Source organism: Prionailurus viverrinus, chromosome A3 (genome assembly GCF_022837055.1).
Source record: "Prionailurus viverrinus isolate Anna chromosome A3, UM_Priviv_1.0, whole genome shotgun sequence".
Lineage (NCBI taxonomy): Eukaryota > Metazoa > Chordata > Mammalia > Carnivora > Felidae > Prionailurus > Prionailurus viverrinus.
The window spans coordinates 25,757,878-25,778,796 of record NC_062563.1 but is presented as its reverse complement, the minus strand read 5'-3'; the positions used below and the strand labels follow the sequence as shown (position 1 = coordinate 25,778,796).

Below are 20,919 nucleotides of genomic sequence, written 5' to 3'. Positions count from 1 at the left end.
GGAGCTCCTATGCCCCCAAGCAACCAAAAACTGACTGCTGCTAATTCAAGGCATCGCTGGGATTTTCTCAGCTACTTCAGAGCAGGCTCAGTGCCTTGGCAGGGGGGGCAGTGTCTACCCTCTGGGGGGCTCCTTCATTGGCGCGGCATGGCAGGGTGTGGCGGTGGCGCCTCGGTGGGCCTGCCTACACTGGACATGTCTGCATCCCAGCCAGTCCCTGCCTGGCAGTTCCAGAGGCTGCATCTCCTGGTGGCACACCATAGCCCACCCAGAGCGCCCCCTGCCTGCGGGCTCTGGGGTCCCAACTCTGCCCTTTGGCCACCAGGCAGGGCCGAAGTTCATCTGTTACAAACACACTGGTTGAAATATTGAAATATTTCCCTGTTATCTGGTGAGGAACTGTGGCTTCAAGCCCCTCCCCCTGCTGCCCACCCCAGCCAGTATAAGACCTCCCGCAGGACCCTCATCCCTTCAAGATCCAGAAATCTCCATGGTTCAAAGGGAGCGCTCCATCTTCTAACATCTCACAATGTCACCCGGCCACGTGAACAGCTGTTGAGCACACTGCTTGCCAAGTGCTTTGCACATATTGTTGAGTATATTCCTCACAACAACTTATGTTTATCCCCATTCCACAGATGAGAACACTGAGGCACAGAGAGGTCCAGTAAGTTGCTCAGGGTCACACAGTCAGGAAGTAGCAGAGCCTGGATTTGAAGACGGTCCACACGATGGGGAAGGGCACTCCAGGAAGAAGAAAACAAAAGCACTAGTGTGAGGTGGTGAGAAGTGCAGGGTGTGTTCAAGGACTAGCGGATCCGGAACGAGGGGGAAAAACAAGGAAAGGGAAGCTGGAGAGAGGTTCCAAGGGAGACAGGGCTGGGAAACCCTAGACAATGGGTCCCCAGTGCAGACATGGAGGTGGCCACTGGGGTTTCCAGTTCTATGTCCACAGCTCCTGACTGGGAGGATGCTGCTGTTCTGGGGGTCACTGCTATGCTGGGGGCTGCTGCCCCAGGCTCAAGGGGAGGCCCGGCATCAGATCCTCCTGCGAATCAGCAAAGATCAGCTGAAAACAGGTAAAATTTAAGGGGTGGGCTTTGGGAGGCAAGAGCTCAGGGAAGGGCGGGGGTGGGAGGCGGTACCACCATCTAGCCTCCCCATGGCCAGCAGCAGAATTTGCCTTCCTTCACCCAGACCTGACCTCATCCTTCCCCTGCTCTAACACTTGCTGTGGCTCTCTCATGCCTCAGGAGAAGCTCCAAGCTCCTCATCTTGGCATTCAAGACTCTGCATCCCCAGCCTCTTCCACTGCCACCTGTCCTGACCACCCCCATAGATTTCACAGCCTCCTTCCCTTCCTGGGCTTTTTCTTCTACCTACAATTCTCTTTCCCTCCTTCCCAACATGCTGAATTCTGACTCATCCTGTAAGGCAAAAAAAGCTCTAACAGTCCCTCTGATGGGAATCCCGCCCCCACACCCCCAGTTTCCCCAGGCAGAAGGAGTCTCTTTCCTCTGGGCTCCCACAACCCTTTGGTGAAACCTCATCTATGGCATTTTCCTGATGTATGACACTTATCCTATCTATGTGTCTGTTTGTCTTTCTCCCTCTTGACCATGAGCTCCTTACTGCCCATCCACCTCCTCCCCTACTTACCGCCGTCTATCCTCACCCATCTTTTGGTTTCATAAATTCACTAGACTCCTTACCACCTCAGGGCCTTTGTACAAGCTGTTCCCTCAGCCTACATTGCTCTCCTCCTAGACCTTGCAATAATGGATTCCTTCACTTTGTTCAGGTCTCAGCTCAAATGCCTCCTCCTCAAGGAGGCTTTCCTTGACCACTCTGTCTAAAATAGACCTTCATTCACCCCAGTCATGCTCCAACTCTACTCCGTTGTTTTTTTTTTTTCTTTGTAGCACTTACTTTCAAAAATTGCCTTGTTTGCTTATCTGAGTATTTGGCTGTTGTCTATCTGTCCCACTAGAATGTATACTAGAATGCACACTGCTCCTGTTCCCTGAACCCAGAGAGAGTGCACACTTAATAAGTACTTGCTGCTAGGGGCACCTGGCTGGCTCAGTTGGTGGAGTGTGCGACTCTTGATCTCAGGGTTGTGAGATCAAGCCCCACGCTGGGTGTAGTGGTTACTTAAAAATAAAAAATTCTAAAAAAAAAAAAAAAAAAAAAAAGTAAGCACTTGCTGCTAAATGACCATCTCAATTTTTTTTTAACGCTTATTTATTTTGAGAGAGAGAGACAGACCGACAGAGTGCGAGTGGGGAAGGGACAGCGAGAGGGAGCCGCAGAATCCAAAGCAGCCTCCAGGCTCTGAGCCATCAGCACAGAGCCGGATGTGGGGCTCGAACTCACCCACTGTGAGATCATGACCTGAGCCGGAGTCGGACGCTCAACAGACCGAGCCACCCAGGCACCCCTTTTTTATAAATTTTTTTAATGCTTATTTATTTTGAGAGAGACAGACTGACAGAGTGCCAGTGGGGAAGAGCTAAATGACCATTGAATCACTGGCTCTGAGCAGATGCTGGTGGGCATTTGCTGAATGACTGAATGATGGGTGAGCCCCATCTTGAGAAGGGGCTTGTCTCCTCAGACATTTCAGACCTGTTCTCGGAGCACCACATCTTGGACCGCGTGGCTGGGATTCCTGTGACGGGGGCTGCAGGTGAAGGCGTCACCATCCTGGACCACCTGCCCTTTGTAAGAGAAGGCCTCTCCAAGAAGAGCAGTGGGCTTGATCTGTCACTGGTCGGGGACCTGCTCTCGGGGAAGCGCCTCCCACTGCTGGAGAAGCTGCTCCAGGTGGGCGGGTGAGTCCGCAGAAGCTGCCTCTGGCCTTTCTTCCCCCTTCAGCCTCCACCCCTGAGACATAATGTTCTCCTGTATCAAGAAGAGGACTAGGCAGGTGGGAGGCCCGGAGGCTCCCTATAGCCTGGAAAATGCACAGCAAGTGCACCTTTATTGTTCTAAATCTCTCCAAGCTACGTAGAATCGTCCAAAGCAGGGTCTAAATCAAGGATCTCCACCTAGCAGCCCTCCAGACCCCCACATTCAGCCTACACCTGGGTACTGAAAATTTGCATGGTGTTTTTTTTTAAATATCTTAACTTTAAAAAGTTAAAAATGTTGTAATGAATTGCCAATATTTAAAAATCAAGAGGGTTTTAATCAAAATCAAGGTTTTCTGACTGTATGGTTTGTTAGGACTGCTGTAACAAAGGACCACGAGCTGTGGCTTAAACAACAGGAATTTGTTGTGTCACAGTCCTGGAGGCTGGAAGTCCAAACTGAAGGTGTGGACACAGCTGCTTCCTTCTAAGGGCCGTGAGGATCTCTTTTCCATGCCTCTCTCCCAGTCTGGGTGGTTTGCTGACAATTCCAGTGGGCACCAGATGAGTCACTAACTTGTATCTGATGTTTAAAAAGTACTCTGGGCCCTTCTCAGCTCAGGGAGACGCTGGGACCTGATGTCACTGAGGGGAGAAGAAGGCTCATGTCCTCCCTCCTGAATGCTCAGCAGGGCAGATGGTCCCTCAGTGGATGGTGGCGAGATCACCTGCCATCTTGCTTTCTGAGTCTTGCCTGCTTGCTTCCCTTTTGCAGAATGCTTATACTTGAACTCAGGCAGCCTCACTGCACATAGACAGCCCCTCCACTGCATTCTCCCCATTTTGTAGAGGGTGATACTGAGGCCCACAGAAGGGAAGAGACTCAACCAGGTCTTCAAGACGTGGAGGCTGGAACTACAGCCCCATTGTTCTCCAGCTGGACTGGGATCAGGGACAGGGGTGTCCCAAACCTGCTCCTGCTCCTCCTGGGGTCCATCCCTATTCCAGCCAACCCAGATACACACACTCTACAGAACCACGGCGGCCTTAGCAGACCATACCAACACCCCCCAAACCTCTCACAGGTTGGTCATAGAAGATGCCGTAGGACCAGAGATCACCCTGCAAATCCTGAGCGACAGCCTGCTGCAGGTCACGTTGCGAACCAAACTGTACCTCTCGCTCCAGCAGTAAGTACACCGGGCACTTCCTCCCCACCCCCCTCAGTGCCAGGCAGGCCAACCCCTCATTGCTATGACTCAAGAGGCAGCCATGCAGGGCTAGCAAAGGCCTCCTGCCTCTGCCGCCATAAGCCTCATAATAATCCTTTCCACTCGGGCTTGTTTCAAAGCCATTTTCACTGATGGGGAAACTGAGGCACAAAGTGGCAGAGGGACCGACCCAGGATAACACAGTGAGTCAGAAGCAGAGACCGAAATAAAACCCTTGGACTGCCAAGTCAGGGAATATGTGTCCCATCTGAGTAAAATGCAGATGCGTTGACAGCATGATCTGAGGAGGGTCTGATTCAAGCCCCGCCACCCTCACCTCCAGAGTATGGCATAACTGCACTCCACTCCTACTCACCATCTAAGCAACTTGAGCAAGGGCATCTGTTCCCTGGGCCTCAGTTTCCTCATCTACAAGACGGGTATGATCAAGTATGCTCCTACCCTTGGCTGTTGTGAGAGTTCACTGCCGACCTGAGAGCTTGGATATCTCACTAAGGTGTGGGTGATCATGCCGACCTGGGGTTGCAAACCGTGGGCAACAGAGGGAGTGCTACGGGTGGTATCTGCACGTGAAACAAATATTCCTTTTTTTTTTTCCAGAGAGAGAGAGAGCACAGGAGAGAGGGAGAGGGGCAGAGTAAGAGAGAGAGAAAAAGAGAGAGAGAGAGAGAGAGAGAGAGAGAGAGAGAGAGAATCCCAAGCAGTCTCCACACTGTCAGGGCAGAGCCAGACATGGGGCTCGATCCCACAACCCTGGGATCATGACCTGAGCCAAAATCTAGAATCAGATGCTCAGCTGACTCAGCCACCCAGGATCCCCAAAACAAATATTCTTAAAAGCCCTTTAGGAATATGTCCACTGTTGGTTTTCTTTAAAATATGGCCTTCTTGGTCTACCTTCCCTTTTTAATAGAGAAGTGAGCACAGAGGAATGTTTCTTTGGTAGAGAAGTGGGCACAGAGAAATATTTCTCTCCTATACAATAAACGTATCATCGCCCTTATAGTGATGTGCAGTAAAAACACAACCTAACTCTTGTCCTCGTGGGGACTGTAGCACTTGGAGCACCTGTGGCCCATGTCAAGGTCACCTTCAGCCCCAAGTGATTGTCCTGCTGGCTGGTGTTTTCGAATCTTTCAGGTTTTCCGAAGTGAGAGATCCATATGTTTAATGACGTCTCCTAGTTTTTCATTTGAGCCCCGCAGGCAGCAGCAGGCCACCAGCCTGTGACTTCTGGCCTCCACGTCAGGTGGTGGCTTGGCACCTGCCTAGATCTGCTGCCCCTACAGGATACTGCGGCTCAAAGTCATCAAGAACATCCGCATTGGGATACGGCTGGAACAGATGGGGAACGAGACCAAGGTGGCCTTCGAGGAGTGCCACACCCCACCAGGATACCTCAGCATCAAGGTTCTGGAGCAGTGAGTACCTGCCCACACCTGCACTACCACTGGCCAGGAGGGAGTGCCAGGACTTCCCGCCCTTCATGCAGACTCCCTGTGGGGGCTGCTTTTCCCCAGCCTAGTTCTCTGGGTGAACAAGGGCATCAGGAACAGGGTCATCTGCAAGACTCCGAGCTGCACACACCATCCATCAGCATTTCCTCCATCCACACTGAATGTCATGGCTGAGAGTGGGCATCCAACCAGGTCAAACCTCAGCTTGGCTGCTTCCTAACTCGGGGACCCTGAACAAGCTATATGACTTTTAGAGCCTGTTTCCTCACCAGTAAAATGAAATTGTCCACAGAATCCAGCCCGCAGGGGGTGGGGGTGAGGAAAACATGAGCTGATCTATGTGCTGAGGTAACCTTAGCACAAAACCACCTCCTCCAGGAAGTTTTCCATGACTCTCCCTCCTCAAAAATCCCAGAGACCTTTATCAGAGAGGAAATGAAGAGACAGAGGCAGAGAGGGACAATAAGGAAAAAGTAAAGACGAGGAAGTCATGGAGAGAGAAAACAAGAAGGCAAGAGAGGGATAAAACAGAAAAAGAAAGGGTGGGGTTGGGGAAGGAGAAGAGAGACACCAAGTGGGGAAGGAGGCAGCCACTCTATGTTACACTCCATGTTACACAAGCCCATCGGCCCTGCCCTGGATTCCCGCCTCTGGCCTCAGTCTCCCCTTCCATGGTGTCTCAGATCCCACCTGCTCTCCCCCACCACTAGAATGGACCCGCTCCTGGCGAACGGAGCTCTGGAGTTGGTGACGAGTACCCTAGATAAGGCACTGCCCTTCCTCCTACAGAAGATAGTAAGTTGTTCGCCCTCGTCTGCCTCCTGGGAGAGGGGTGTGACCCCAAGAGAGAGCCTCTCAACTTGACAAGGACCCCATCGTGCCTTCCCTGCAGGTGTGCCCCCTGGCCACGACCCTGCTCAACTCACTGCTGGAAGACCTGCTACACCTCACTCTGCGTACGTAGAGTGGCCGAGAAAGCGGCTTAACTTCCATCCCCCTAACTGTGTGCCAGGAACCGTTCTGGGCTCTGAGAACAGGACAGGAAACCAAACAAAGCCTAGCTGCAGGGAGCCTACTTTTCAGTGAGGGAGAAAAAGGGCACTGTGCCTCATGACCTGGGCAAGTCATTTTCCCCCAGAGCCTCAGTTTCCCAACCTGTAAAGTGGGACTAATCCTAGACCCACAGAGTGGACTGCTGCAATAATACATATAACCCGGCACAAAGTTACCACTCAATAAATGTTCATTGTTACAAGAGGCACAGGCCTAGCCCACAAGAACTTAAAGCTGAGCAGAGAAGTTCAATTTCTGCCTGCTTCACTGCCTCTCCACACCGTTTCACCCTCCCGCAGGGCAAGCGGGGTCCTACTTTCATTTTCCCATTGCAGCCCCGACCATCTCAAGCCCAGAAGACTTCCAGTACTATGTCACCACCACGGAGTTCACGGAGGAGGCCATCCTGATGAAAGTCCAGGCGAGCCAGCACCCTGGCTAGGGCAGACCCTCCCGGGACACCCACTGGCCTAGGGGAGGATGGGCAAAGAGGAAAGTGAGATGGCCTTCTCTGGATGGGAGGCATACAGAGAGGCCATAGGTAAGGGTGGTAGGCAAAAGAGGAGAAGGAGAGGGAAGGAGGGAGAAAGAAGGGGAGAGCTGGTGGACCCCTGCCCTCGGGAGCTTGTGCTGAGGCCCACTTGAACCCTGGAGAGCAAGAGAGGCCATGAGGCTACAGGTGCTGTGAGCGGGGATGAGACTCCAACAAAAGGGTAAGTGGGGCAGTTCGTGGGTGCAGAATTATATGCAACACCCAGCTGGAAGAGATCCCTCAGATGGGGAAACCGAGGCCCAGAGAAGGGCCTGTCAGAGGTAGGTCAGGTGGACAGGAAGGATTTGAGTGGATAGGAAGGAGGTGCTGTTAACAAAGGCACAGAGAAGGGAATGGGGTCAGAAGAGGGAGAAGTGAAAAATAGGAGCTCGTGTGTTCAAAATGTAGCTCTACATTTTGTCCGTCTGTAGGACATTGAGTAAGTCATTTCACCCCTCTGGGCTTCAGTTTCCCCACCTGTCTAATGGAGACAGTAATAGTTCCCATCTCACGGCACCACTGTAAGGTCGAAATGAGATTGTGCACGTAAGTGTTCAGCACTGCCTAGCACATAGTGAGCCTGTGGTATCGGTTACAGCTATAATCGGTTGTTGGTCAGAGAAGCTGTTCGCACTGAATTTCTCCTTCCTCCCTCCTTTTTCTGAAGCTTGTGACGCCCTGCAGCCCAGGCCAGAGACCCCGAAGGCCTGACCACCTGACCCCCCAACCCCTTCCAAAATTAGCCCAAGGCAGCATGGCAGACCTCGCTTTTGGGCTAGAAGTCTACAATGACATCCTGTCCTGCCTCTACACCAGCAAGGAGATCCACGTGGACCCCCAGGACTCCAAAGTGAGTGCTCAAGAAAGGGGAGTATATAACTTTATTGCTTTGCTTTTCACATGAAGAAACCAAGATCCAGCTGGCAGAAGCGCCTTTCTGGGGGACCTAGGTAAGTCACTTCCTTTCTCTGGACCTCCCTGGAGAACTCCTCTTCAGCCCTCAGAACCCAGCATGGAAATCCCCTCCTCTAGGAAGACTTCCTTGAACACCCAGGTCCCTTTATTGCTCCTCTCTTCATAACATTTATCCATTCACTCATGCCACAAATCGCTCTTGAAGGCCTACTATGTGCTAGGCCCTGTGCACCCAGCTTCCCTGGCCTTATAAAGCTCAAAGTCAAGTGGGAGAATAGAGACTGAACAAGAAAACAGTCAGATAAATAAAATAATTTATCTTGTTTATAATAAGAGCACTGGGTCAGCAAGCGACTAGTGGAAATGACAGGGCTACCCTGGACACTCTAGTCAGTAAAGACATCTATGAGGAGGTGGCCCGAATGGTGACAAGGAGGCATACACATAGAGATCTGCAATAAGAGCAAATGGCCAGGGTCAATGAGGAGACCAATGAGGGGGAAATCCAGATACATCACTGCTTAAAAGCCCCGAGCAGCAACTCAGCACACTCTGAATAACATCCAGTCGCTTCTCTGCAACCCCCTGCCCATTTCTCCAGCTCTGTCCCCTTACCTACTCCACTCCAACCACACTGGCTGAGCTGGTGCCCACCTCAGGGCCTTTGCACCTGCTGGGCTCGCTGCCTGGAACATTCTTCCTTCCACTGTTGGCCTCAGTGCAAATGTCATCTCCTCAGAGAGCCCCTCCTTGACCACCACATCTAAATATGCAGAATAGGCCTTCCCCCTCCTCGCCCCACTTCCCCTCTCTTTCTGTGCTTTTCCCTTCAAAACGCTGATCACACTGGGCATGTGTATGAGTAAAGTTACATATGCAAAGTCATATGTTGACAAATACACACACATGTGTTTATTTAACTTTGTGTGTGCACTGCCTCCCCCATTCGAGGACACGGACTACAGATGGTGAACATGTCTACAGCATGCAGTGGGTGCTCCATAAACACTGAAACACAAAACCCTAAGATCTGTGTCTAGAAGAGATCTAATGCTACTGCTCCATTTTTTTACATGAGGAAACCAGGGCCCAGATAGGGAAAGAGACTTGCCCAAGATGACCCAGCAGTGGGATCAGGAGTAGAGCCAGGTGTCCCCACGCTGGGGAGACAGTTGTAAGTGAGCACTGAGACAATTGTAGGTGAGCATTGTAATTCCATGCCCGCAGGAATTCTTACCCCAGTGGGCAAGGGTACATATGCAAGGGTGCCCTTTGTAGCTTCACTTGGGATAGGGCAAAAAATAAAGTTAACCTAGGTGTTCATCAATGACAAATTGGTAAAAAGGAGTCTGGTTATGGTCATACAGGGTGGAATACTATGCAGCTGTCAAAAAGAATGGCGTTGGTGGAATGCAAACTGAGGCAGCCACTCTGGGAAACAGTATGGAGGTTCCTCAAAAAATTAAAAATAGAACTACCCTATGATCCAGCAATTGCACTACTAGGTATTTATCCAAAGAATACAGTGTGCCGCTTCGAAGGGGCACATGCACCCCAATGTTTATAGCAGTGCTGTTGACAATAGCCAAAGTATGGAAAGGGCCCAAGTGTCCATCGACAGATGAATGGTTAAAGAAGATGTGGTATATATATACAATGGAGTATTACTCGGCAATCAAAAAGGATGAAATCTTTCCATTTGCAACTACGTGGATAGAACCAGAGGTATTATGCTAAGCGAAATTAGTCAGAAAAAGACAAATATCCTATGACTTCACTCATATGTGGAATTTAAGATACAAAACAGATGAACACAAGGGAAAGGAAGCAAAAATAATATAAAAACAGGAGGGGAGACAAAACATAAGAGACTCTTAAATATAGAGAACAAACTGAGGGTTTCTGGAGGTTGTGGGGCAGGATGGGCTAAATGGGCAAGGGGCATTAAGGAAGACACTTGTTGGGATGAGCCTTGGGTGTTATACGTAGGGGATGAATCACTATTCTATTCCTGAAATCATTATTGCACTATATGCTAACTAACTTAGATGTAAATTAAAAAATAAAAATAAAAATAAAAATACAAGTAAAGAATTCAGGGGGAAAAAAAGAATGGGGTTGGTTCTATATGTACTGATACTGAGAGAAAAAAAAGTAAGGTGCAGGACTGCATGGTGAGAATATTCTCTACTATGCATGTTTATATGTGTGTAGAAAACAGGATGTACTCCCAAATGCCAACAGTGGTTACCCCTGAAAATAGGATTTGGAGGAAAAGGGGAAGAGGTGTTGGTGTAGACTTGTACCCTTTATACGTTTTTGTACTGCTTTCCATCATGATTTATGATTTTCAGGAACCAATGGAGTATGGCTAGATGGATGGAAATATAATGAAGCAGGTATAGGAAAATGTTAACTGAAGAATCTAGGTGATAAGTATACAAATGTTGAAATTCTTTCAACTCTGCTGCATGTGCAGAAATTTTCACAGTAAAACATAGAAAGGGAAAATCACTGAAACAATAAAGTTAACCTTTCCGGATAAATCATGGTGAGAAACCAGGTGGAAGTCTCCTCCGATGTCGACGTCGACTACGTGCAGGTAGTGCATTCAGCTGGAAGCAATTACACCTCACTGAACCCCAATGACACCCCTGAAACTGCTCAGAACAGAGCTACGGGATTCTAAAGGCCAACACGCGGTTTGCCCTTTTTCCAGGCTGCCGACCTCATTGCACTGTTGTCACTGAGAGAGCTGGAGCGGGAGCCCAAGGTGGGTGTGTCACCAGCTTCCCCTCCCGCACCAGGGCCAGGATCTCAGGAAAGAGTCTGGGATGGGGGCAGGATTGGGCCACGTAAGCATGTTCCATCTGGCCAGAGTTTCCTACTGTGGACTCCAAAACCACTGCACCTATTCCACTGGTGCTGTGAGGGTTGGGGGGGTTGGTTCAAGTAAGGCACTTAGCTCATCGCCCCACCCAGGTGCCCATGGCCAGGAGCCTGACGTTATGACTCACTACTGAATGGGCCCCTGCCCCTGCTAAGGCAGCCAGATGTGCACACGGAGACAACAGCGAGCAGTGACTATGTGCCAGGCTCCTCCACCTGCGTCAACATAATCCTCAGATACCCCGCACTTCAGCCCATTTTCCTATGTGAGCAAACTGAGGCACAGAAAGGTGAATCCAGTTGCTCAAGCTCATATCACTCAGTCAGTGGCAGAAACAGGATTTGAAGCCAGTCCTGGACTCCAAAATCCATGCTCAGTGTCCTTTCTCCAAAGGCTCTTAGAACATGGCATCGGATGAACAAACAGTAATAGAAAACAACAGCATTACTAGGTGCTGGGCTCTATTCTAAGTACTCCACATAAATGAATTCATCTAATCCCCACAACAACCTTGAGTAGGAATGATTATTCTCATTTACCAACTAGGAAAACAGAGAGATTAAGAGACTTGTCTCAGGCCACACAGCTTACAAGCAGTGGAGCTGGGATTCTTGCTCCAACATTTATGTTCTTACCTGCCATGCACGCCCAGGAAGCAGAGGATGTAATCTCACCTTAAAGGAGCTCAAGGAGGTTAAGTAAACTTCCCAAGATCAAGGTCGTGCAGCAAGTTGCTGCAGAGCTAGAATGAAACTTCAGACACCCTGGCTCCTAAGACGATCTTGTTCCCATTCTTCCAAGTCGGGAACTAAGGAACTCCATTCTCTGTACCTGCCTGCACCTTTTCTGCTTTAACCTCATTCAGACTTCCAAGCAGTCCGGAGGAAGTGTGAGACTGACCATCAGTACCCCCGACCCTCCCACCGTCCACATTGACGGCCACACAGCCACCGTCACCCAGCCGGGCTCGCTGGTCCTGCTGGGGACCAGCAACACCTCCTCTGTCTCACTTTCCTGGGTGAGTAAGCCTTGAAATTATTTGTTCCTCAGGGGGCCTGGGTCCACTTGGGGGCCCCTCTGGGACCAGGTGACTGAGGCAGCTGCAAAACTCACCATTGTGTCGCCTGCTAATATTCGATCGGTCCACACCCAAATAGATGCACCTGTTGTCAAAACATTACAATTAACACTTGCTCCCCTGTGTGGCTTCCAGTGCTCCCCAAAGACCTCCTCAACAACTAAAGGGTTTTGCCTCCAATACCTTCTGCTCAGTGCCTTGTAGGTAGTTGTTAAGTCTTCTGCCTTCCCTGGACATGGCTGCCTCGAAAGCCCTTGTCTGCAAAACCAGGAGAAAGATCAGAAAAACAGTTCATAAGAGGCTAAACATATCTGTATTGTCTACTCTATTTCTGGGGAAACACAGCTTCCCCCAAAGTTTCAACTTCTCTCCTCTGAGCCCCCTTGGGATTTCTATTTCCCATTCCACAGACCTTAAAATTGGGAACGTACCTCAGATATATGGGGGGTGGGGGACACCCCCCCCCCAATAGGCAAGCCCAGCAGCATCCAGTACACACACAGGATCCTAGAATCTTAGTTGGCATGACTCTGTGGTCAAGAAATTTGTCATCTCTGACTGGTAGTGAGAAGAACTATTTCCGGTCTACAAGGTGACTGTGTGACTTATGAAGGCCAATAGACAACCCCCTCAAAACCAAGGAGTCCTCTGGCTTCCAGCAACAGTGATTCAATGGCCAAGTGACTCATTGCAAAAGGCTTTCCTTCCCTGGGCTGAGCCTCCCTGCGTTGTGCCCAGCCCCAGCCTCCCCTGGCCTCCAGGAAGACCTGACACCATGAGTGCCCTCTCCCACAGCACCACCCACACACATGGTCTGAACACACATGACCAGCATCTGGGGCAGCAGGGAAAGGACCGGTGAGAGGGGCCAGCCCTGGACAAGCATTCACGGGAGTTGGGGTGAAGGGTATCCCTCTGGCTGGAACATAATTTCCTCTCCTCTTCTGACCTAATTTCAACTCCCATAGAATCTCCTTTCAAAGGCTGTGTTTTCCTCGAGAAATCAGGAATTAAAACTCCAGTTCACTCCAAGCAGGTAATGTTTTTTTGGTTTTGCATGTTCAGAAGAAATAAGAATGACTGACAGAGAAGTAGGCGGGGGTGGGGGGGGGGGTGGTCAAGGGGTGCGTTTCCATGCCTGCTGTCAGCACACGGAGTAGTGCATAAGAGGGAGGGAGGAAAGGAGGGAGGGGGTGTTGTAACTGGAGCTCACTGACCACTGCACCCCCAAGCAGCTGCCGTGATCTGAAAGGGTGATCTCTTTTCTCTGGTAGCACCACAGTCACCCTGGGCCCTTATCCCGCCGGCCTTGCAAAGCAGGTGAGTCTCTCCTAAACTTTGGCCTCTCCATGGTCCTGAAGGACCCATCAGCAGGCCCAGAAAAAGGCCCTGAGTCACTGATGTAGGAAGTTGAAAGCCTCACTCACTTTCCATCACTGATCTCATCTTGCCCTGGAGTCCCCACACCCCCTGGGGTCAGGGGAGCCCCCAGAACTTAAACTTGTCCACTTCATTCTTTCAAACACTTAACAAACACCTACTGAGCACCTATGATGTGCCCAGACTTGACTTAGGTACTTGGGATATGTCAGTGAACAAAGCAAAGGACCCTGCCCTCATGGAACGTACATTCTAGCAGGGTGAGGTCAGATAAGAAGCAATGAGCACAGTAAAACTGTAGAGTATGTACGCAAGTGATCATACTGTGGAAAAGAAAAAGTAGGAAGAGGGGCTGTGCATCAGGAGTGCAGGTGAAGGTAAAACCAAAAAGGAAGGTTGGGGAAGGCCTCACTGAGAAGGTAAGTGTTTGAGAAAAGACTGGAGGAGGTGAGGGAGAGCGCTGTGGGGACATGGGAAAGAGGGACCCCAAGGCCCCAAGGCAGAGAGGGGTGTGCCCACGGTTCAGGGAACAACGAGGGGGCCAGGGTAGCTGGATCAGAGGGATCGAGGGGAGGTTGTAGAGTGAGTAGAGCCTCCTAGTGGGAAGCTGGCTCTTCCAGAGTGAGATAAAAGCTGATGGAACACAGAAGGAGCAGTCTGGAGGGGCCTGGAGTGAAGGCAGGTAGGCCATTGAGCAGGCTGGTAGAACAATGCAGAGGCTTGATGAGGCAGGTGGCAGTCAGGGGACTGGCCGGGTGCAGGACATATTCCTGATAGGACTTCCTGCTGGAGTAGATGTGGGAAAGGAATGAGAGAGGTATCCAGGATGATGCCCAGATTTTTAAGGGCACCTCCTCCTCTATAGGTTGAAAACAGCCTCCTTTGGGAGAACATTCCGTTTGCACCCCCAACATGGCTGTGTGTCTCCTCTCTGGGTTTCTACTCCCCTGGGATTCCCAGCATAGCGTCCTGAGCCACCTGTGCCACCTGGGTCCCCATGTAGCAGTGAGGGTTTTCTGCTATAGTGTGACGTGTCTGGGCCCTCCCTAGCCTTGGGGCACTGGATCCACCATCCTTCACTTCCACAAGACTGTGAACCTCATGGGCCAGCCCTTAATGGGGGAAGGCTGCAAGATGGAAAAACAACAAAATGAAAGGGCTGAACATGTGTCGGGAAACACTTCAGAATGATTAGCCCTGCTATATTAGGCTTTGCTCTGGCCTTACTTGCATAGAATCCCAGCCTTGAAGGGTCCTGAAGATCATCTTCCCAGGTCAGGGATCCCTTCTGTGACATCATCAGAGGGCAGTTATCCAGACCAGGGCTGTTGTGTATGGTTGCACAGGTTGTGCAGTGTACAAGCCACCCACATCATAGATAATTATGAGTATGTTTATAACAGTGTCCCAATACATGGGGAAAGAGTCTTAAAGAAAGGGAGTCCTTTTCCAATCTCTCCAAATGGGTTGGAGCAGCTCTGATCAACCTCTTGAACTGCATGAACATCCCTAGTAACAGGAGGTTTGCTATCTCAGTGAGACAATTCCTGCCCCATCACCAGACAGGTCTCAGCATTGGAGAGCTCCTCTTTGGACGGACCCAAAGTTGGTACCTGTGGGTTTCCTCTGGCTCAACCTATTTCCTCTTCCCCTGGGCTACCTTGCAGAGATATGAAGACAGTCCCAGTGACCTAGGGTGAGGGTAACTCTTTTTCAGGCCCCTCAACTTTCCCTAGGCCCTTCACTATCTGGTCACCTGGCCCCAGTCCCCTTTAAAAATGGAGTCCCCTGGACTACTCCTGATCTCTTGTGGGCACCTGTACACTGGAGGCGCCCCATTCCCATGGTCAGAATCTGCCAGCCCAGCCGAAGTGACCTTCCTGTTTCGTTTTCATCTGTTGTAGGAAAAACGTATGGAGGCCTTTCTCTTAGAGCTTCTGAACAGGGTATTTTTGCCCCATCACAACGGTGAGCCCCACTGGTTTTCTTCTCATGCCCATACACCATGCGGCCTGGAGCTGCATCACCTGTGTCTAGAACTCTGCGCAGACAGCTGGCTTCTGCCTTGTCCCCTGGGGTTGGCTAAGAACTGTGCTTGGGCAAGGCAGATGGAGGCAGGGTAGAGACTGAAATTTGGAATGTGGCCAATGGGGGTGTTGGAAAGGGCCCGGGTGTGCTCCCCCCCATTCTCTGCCAGCTAGTGTACCTTGCGTGGACCCTGCTAGTACATGCAAGGTAACCAGTTCGGACCTTACGCACTTCTGAGAAATCACCCGGCTCAGCCTCCTTTTTTGCATTTGGGTTCAGTAGAGTAAAATGACTTTCCCAAGGTCACACAGCAAGTCTCTGGCAGAGCTGAGCCCAGAACTCTGGCATTTCATCTCCTTTCCAGGGGCTTCTCTCTATGCTCCAACTTGAGGAGTTATGTCAGGACTCCAGAGTGAGGCTAGAGGGCGAGGCTAGAGGAGCTCAAATGCTGGCTGGGCTGAAGGGTTTCACATCATTCTGTGACCTGTGATAGCCAGGGAAAGTTCTGGGCATAAAGTGAGTAAATCTGTGCTCAAGAAGGGAGACCTATTAGAGGTGAGGAACAGCGGTGATGAAAGGCCCGGCAAGGCAGGCAGAAAAAGGATCCAGGTGGGCAAGGATGCAACCTCACCTAGCCAGTGCCTACCACCGGCAGTTTATTCAATAAGTGTATCTTCGTCCTGGACCAAAGAGACCTATGGCGAGCATCAAGATGACCCAGGAGCTAAGTCTGGTTCAAGAAGCCTACATAGTCTTGCAGAGTCTGAACATCCAGGCCTTGTGTGTTGCACAATGCCAGGGTGCCATTCACACTGGGGTCCTGTCCAAACCTCCCCCACAAGGCAAAAAGGAGCAGGGCCAAACCCACTCAGGAAATACAGGAAAACTGGCTGCAAGAAGCAGCCTGAGGATAAGAGAATTGGCAGAGGAAAGATTCACAAAACCCTGTGCCGCAGTCAGGATCATCTGGTCCCAACACAGACAGGATTGAAATGAGGAGGCATCCAGAGGCTGGGAGCTGGGAGGCTGATGAGAAGGCATCTGCAGATCAGGGAACAGAAAGGACACCAGAGGCACCTGTCTCTCTTCCTCCATCCTGCTCCCCACCTAACTGGGCTGGAATACACATTGAGCCAGCAAGGGCCCCAGAGTGATGATGGGGGGGCTGAGAGGAGATAAGGGCTGGTCAGTGCAAAGGAGGGGGAAGGAGGGGCCCACACCAGGCTCTCAAGTCAGAAACTCAGAAACTCAACAGGCCAAATGGTTAGTTCTTTGAAACTCAATTTGCAAAATTCTCCAACTTTACCATTTACCAACTTACCAAAAACTTACTCTAAGGACTATCTTTCATTTATTTAATAAATGAGTATATTCATGAATATTTTCTTTGATATATTTAATGGATATTTTCTTATCATACAACCAAATCCCTAGTGTTTTAAGGTTGATTTTTCAGTTTATACTGACTTGTTTCTAACCTTTTTCTGAGACATTTTCTGTTTCTGCCAACATTTTAGCATTTTTAGGAGGACAAACATTGTTTCAGCAATGTTCCTCAATTAAACAAGAATGAAATTCACTAAGACGTTCCTAAGATGCCTTCAACAAACCGCACATTCCTTAAAATGCTGCTAAGAAGCCTATCTTCATAAGAATGTGTTCATAGTTCCTGAATATATTCTAGAAGAAATTCTCTCAAGATAGATTTTTTTTTTTAAATTTTTTTTTTCAACGTTTATTTATTTTTGGGACAGAGAGAGACAGAGCATGAACGGGGGAGGGGCAGAGAGAGAGGGAGACACAGAATCGGAAACAGCTCCAGCCTCTGAGCCATCAGCCCAGAGCCCAACGCGGGGCTCGAACTCACGGACCGCGAGATCGTGACCTGGCTGAAGTCGGACGCTTAACCGACTGCGCCACCCAGGCACCCCTCAAGATAGATTTTTAATGAATGGGTAGAAAAGCTGTTTAGGGACCCGGTTTTCTAGAGTGGGGTTGCCTGAGAGAGGATGATGTCCCCTGAGGAAGGAGAGGAGAAAGGGGATACGCCAAGTCCTTTTCCTGTTCTGAACAGTGGAGCAGCCAGGGGTCAGCTGGCCCGGGCCCTCCCCGCCCTTGCCCTGCACCCACAGACACCTCTGCTTGCCAGGGCACTGAGCTCCCCTACCCATACCTCTCACAGAGCTGCTCAGAGAACAAGACCTCCCGCTGCCCAACGTCAAGGGCATCTCCTTCGACCAGGCCCAAGTGGAGCCCTCCAAGGTAAATGCTGAGAAAAAGAGCTTCCTGAGACAGCCGGGGAAGGTCAGAGCTAGAAGGGTCTTGGAGCCGTACAGGTGCTTCGTCCCCATCCTGCAGGGGCAGAAGCTGAGGCTCAGGCAGAAGAGGCACTCAATGAGGCAAGCCTTCTACCTCCCTTATCTCACCCTCTCATAGCCATCCTGGATGTGATGCCCCATATACAGATGAGGAAACTGAGGCCCCAAGGGGTTCCATGAATCCCTCAGGGAGCCAAGCCCTAGGCATCCTGAGAGCTTCAATGCCTCACATAGGTGGTCTTCACAATTAGTTCCATGAAGTCGATGCTATGATTTCTCCCATTTTACAAGAGAGGGAACTAAAGCTCAGAAAGGCAAAGAAACTTGCCTAGGGCAGGAGAGCCAGGGTTCCAACCAGGGTTTATCTGATTTCAAAGCCTTTACCCTTAGCCAGGACCACCTACCACCCTACAGCTCAGGTGGCCTAACCCCCAGAAAAGGGCTGTTGCCTCTGGCACCTGCTCTCTGTGAACTGCCCAGAGGGTGGGAACCTGGGCCGGCACGAGGCTGGCTAAATGCCAGGGAGGTAAGATGGGGCCACAGACCAGAGGGCTGAGAAAACCAGCAGAGGAACCACGGACGTGCTGCCGAGGGGGTTGCCAGCTCTGAGTCTGCCCCAGGGGTCACCCTGCCTCCTTGGCACTCGCCCCTTCCCTCTGGAAGGTGAACCTGAGAAGAGGCAGATGGGGTTGGTGGGAAGGGGTAGAGCTCAGAGATGCCCTTCATTTCTTTGTTTCCCACCTTAACAAGATTCCCACTCTTAAATAGCAGTGCAGGAAGGGGCTCTAGGGGCAAAGCAGAGAGAGAACCACATGGAACCTGCTGGCCATGTGGCGTCAGGCAAGCCACTGGCCCTCTCTCAGCCTGCTGTCTCTGTCTGTCAAATGGAGATAAAGATAGGCGCTGGAAATCAAGGTTCCCTTCAGAAACACGAGAACTACTAGGATCACTGATTTCACCCAGCCCTACTCTGACCGTTGACAGAGCGTGACCCACCACCCCAGACATAAAGTTTGAGCTTCAGGACCCTCAACTTATGCCCAGTTCTGGACCCAGGACGCCTAATTCCCGGTCCTGACATTCAGGAGACACTAGAAATCTGCTTTCAAGAACCAGATGTTACTGTGCAGGAGGGTAGGAGGAGACAGCAGCAGTTTGTCTCCTAAAACCCCAGCCCCTGGCCTGTGCTACTCCCCCATTCCATCCTCAGACCCCTCCCCTAGACCCCACCCAAGCCAGGGTGGCCCTGGTAGGAAGGGTGAGCCCAGGATGACCCTAGGTCAAGGCTGGAAGACCTACTTCAGGTAATCCAGGGGCTGGAGCTGCTCCAGAAATGATGCCACAACTCTGGGCAAGGAGGGCCAGGACAGCAGGGGCCCCTCTATAGTTCTGAATGCCAAAAATGGCAAAGTGCAAGCACAGCCCAGCAGCTCTCACATAACCAGACCTATGGAGACAAGGTGGGGGTTGGGGCAGCAGGTGGGCTCATGGGTTAACTTGTCGATTCACTTCTAGGCTGCCTTGCACTGTTGTGCCAGTTACATATTACACAACTCCAAGATGCACCACTCATACAGTAGCTTATATGAACGACAGCACCTGGAGTGGGACAGTGCACAATCTGCACATCCTTACATAGCTGCCCTGACCGCTCCCTCATTCATTCGCTATCACTAATTCACTCCATTAATATATATCACCGGCTGCTCTGTGCCTGGCCATGTGCTGGATGATGCCAAGACAAAGCTATGAGTCATACCCCGTCCCTGAAACCTTCAGGAGCTCCCCTTCTCGTGGAAAAACAGATGCAGGAGCAGATGGATTCCAGCAGCATGGGTTGGGCATAGTGGGTGGGAGCAGGTGGAGGGCTCTAGCTGGATGAGAGACCCACCTCAGGGCAACCCAGCAGGATGAACCCCAATGCATCAGAAACATTAGAGGCATCTTGATACATAGGTTTTCAGAAGAGCTCCAAAGAGTGATCTATCTGTTCCTTCCTTCACAAACATTCCCAAGACCGTTCGTCCCCTCTGCTCTAACCCCTTGTCCAGTCTGTCCCTGACTCTGCCTTCTTGCCAACAGGGAAAGTTGTGTCCTTAGGATACACAGAACCCCTCCCAAGATAGCTTGAGCCACCTCAGGGAGAGCCGGGCAGTGAGGACAGGTAGGATACCCCTCCCTGCTTCTACCCACAGGGTTATGTGCTGCTGACTGTTCCAGACGAATAGCCGGTTCTTACCGAGGGCCAGTCCCTCTCCTCAGCCACAAGTGCTCCAGGCCCTTGAAAGTACAAGAATGGCTGCTGTCACAATGGAAAATCTCAGCTGCAATAAAGATGATTCTTGCTTGAGAAAGAGTCTGGTTCTGAGTTTGCTACGGGGTTCTAGGAGATGGCAAGGCCCCCCCTGAAATGCTTAATGGAAAGGTTTTGCTCCCTGATAGTTCCTGTGTTCCCTTGGCCCCTCAGAGAGAGATTCTGAATTCTGTATTCAGCATCTCAGGGAAGAGAGGCTCCTCAGAAAACAGAGAGGGCCTTAGCTTCAAGAGCCCACACCCTGAGACGATGGGACATAGAAAGAACACAGGGAATTTTCACATACAAGGGTTCCCTGCTCGAGAGGGAAGAAGAGGAAGGAAGCAGAAGTTTTGATGTCCCTAAGAAAGAGGGGACTCCAGGAGCCCAGAGATATTTGGGAGGCCCTGAGTGTGGAGGCAAGGGGTTAAGGGAAGAAGCCAGACCCCTAAGGGTAGAGCCAGATCCAGGTGGCTGATTATGATACCACAGAGCTCCCCTGGCCCTGAAAGGTGTGACAGGCAGGAGAGTGGTTGACATGTGCCCAAGAGCAGTGCCATCGAGGGGGAGAGTGAGGAGAACCCTCCCCATCAACATCCAGTCCCATGTGGCCCAGGCAGGGCAGGGTGGTGAGCAGAGAAAGCCAGGGTACCAGAGGGCTTTGCAGTCAGAAATGTGAATAGTTCCATGGTTGCCAAGAGTCACAAAGCGGGAAGAGGCCTCTTCTCACACCTGGGCACCTGCCAAAGCCCATGGCGAGTTAAGCCTGCCCCCAGACAAAGGCAGATGAGGAGAAACTTTGGATTGTGATAAAATCCCCATCACGGGCAGGTCTCTGTCTTGGGAGGGAACAAGTGACCAGCAGCCCAGTAACCTCAGCTGGCCTCTGGC

At 50.9% G+C, this 20,919-nt stretch overlaps 2 protein-coding genes across 7 annotated transcripts in view; one reads left to right on the top strand and one right to left on the bottom strand.

Moving 5' to 3' along the window:
• The window catches only part of CDK5RAP1 (CDK5 regulatory subunit associated protein 1), a 233,106-nt gene that overhangs the window by 137,315 nt on the left and 74,872 nt on the right, over positions 1-20,919 (bottom strand). For all 6 annotated transcript variants that reach the window (XR_007150844.1, XR_007150843.1, XR_007150842.1 and 3 more), the window contains exons 15-16: positions 12,193-12,267; positions 12,045-12,094 (exon numbers count right to left, since the gene is read on the bottom strand). The gene's annotated coding sequence lies outside the window, so the exon portion shown is untranslated. The remainder of the gene's footprint in view (positions 1-12,044; positions 12,095-12,192; positions 12,268-20,919) is intronic.
• On the top strand, positions 971-19,963 carry LOC125161987 (uncharacterized). The gene is made up of 15 exons (XM_047852464.1): positions 971-1,079; positions 2,618-2,834; positions 3,938-4,042; positions 5,374-5,505; positions 6,252-6,336; positions 6,434-6,497; positions 6,930-7,015; positions 7,794-7,976; positions 10,761-10,814; positions 11,797-11,949; positions 12,978-13,045; positions 13,284-13,329; positions 15,294-15,357; positions 17,600-17,679; positions 19,931-19,963. Exons 1-15 carry the CDS (start codon positions 971-973, stop codon positions 19,961-19,963), a joined length of 1,479 nt encoding a protein of 492 aa, XP_047708420.1.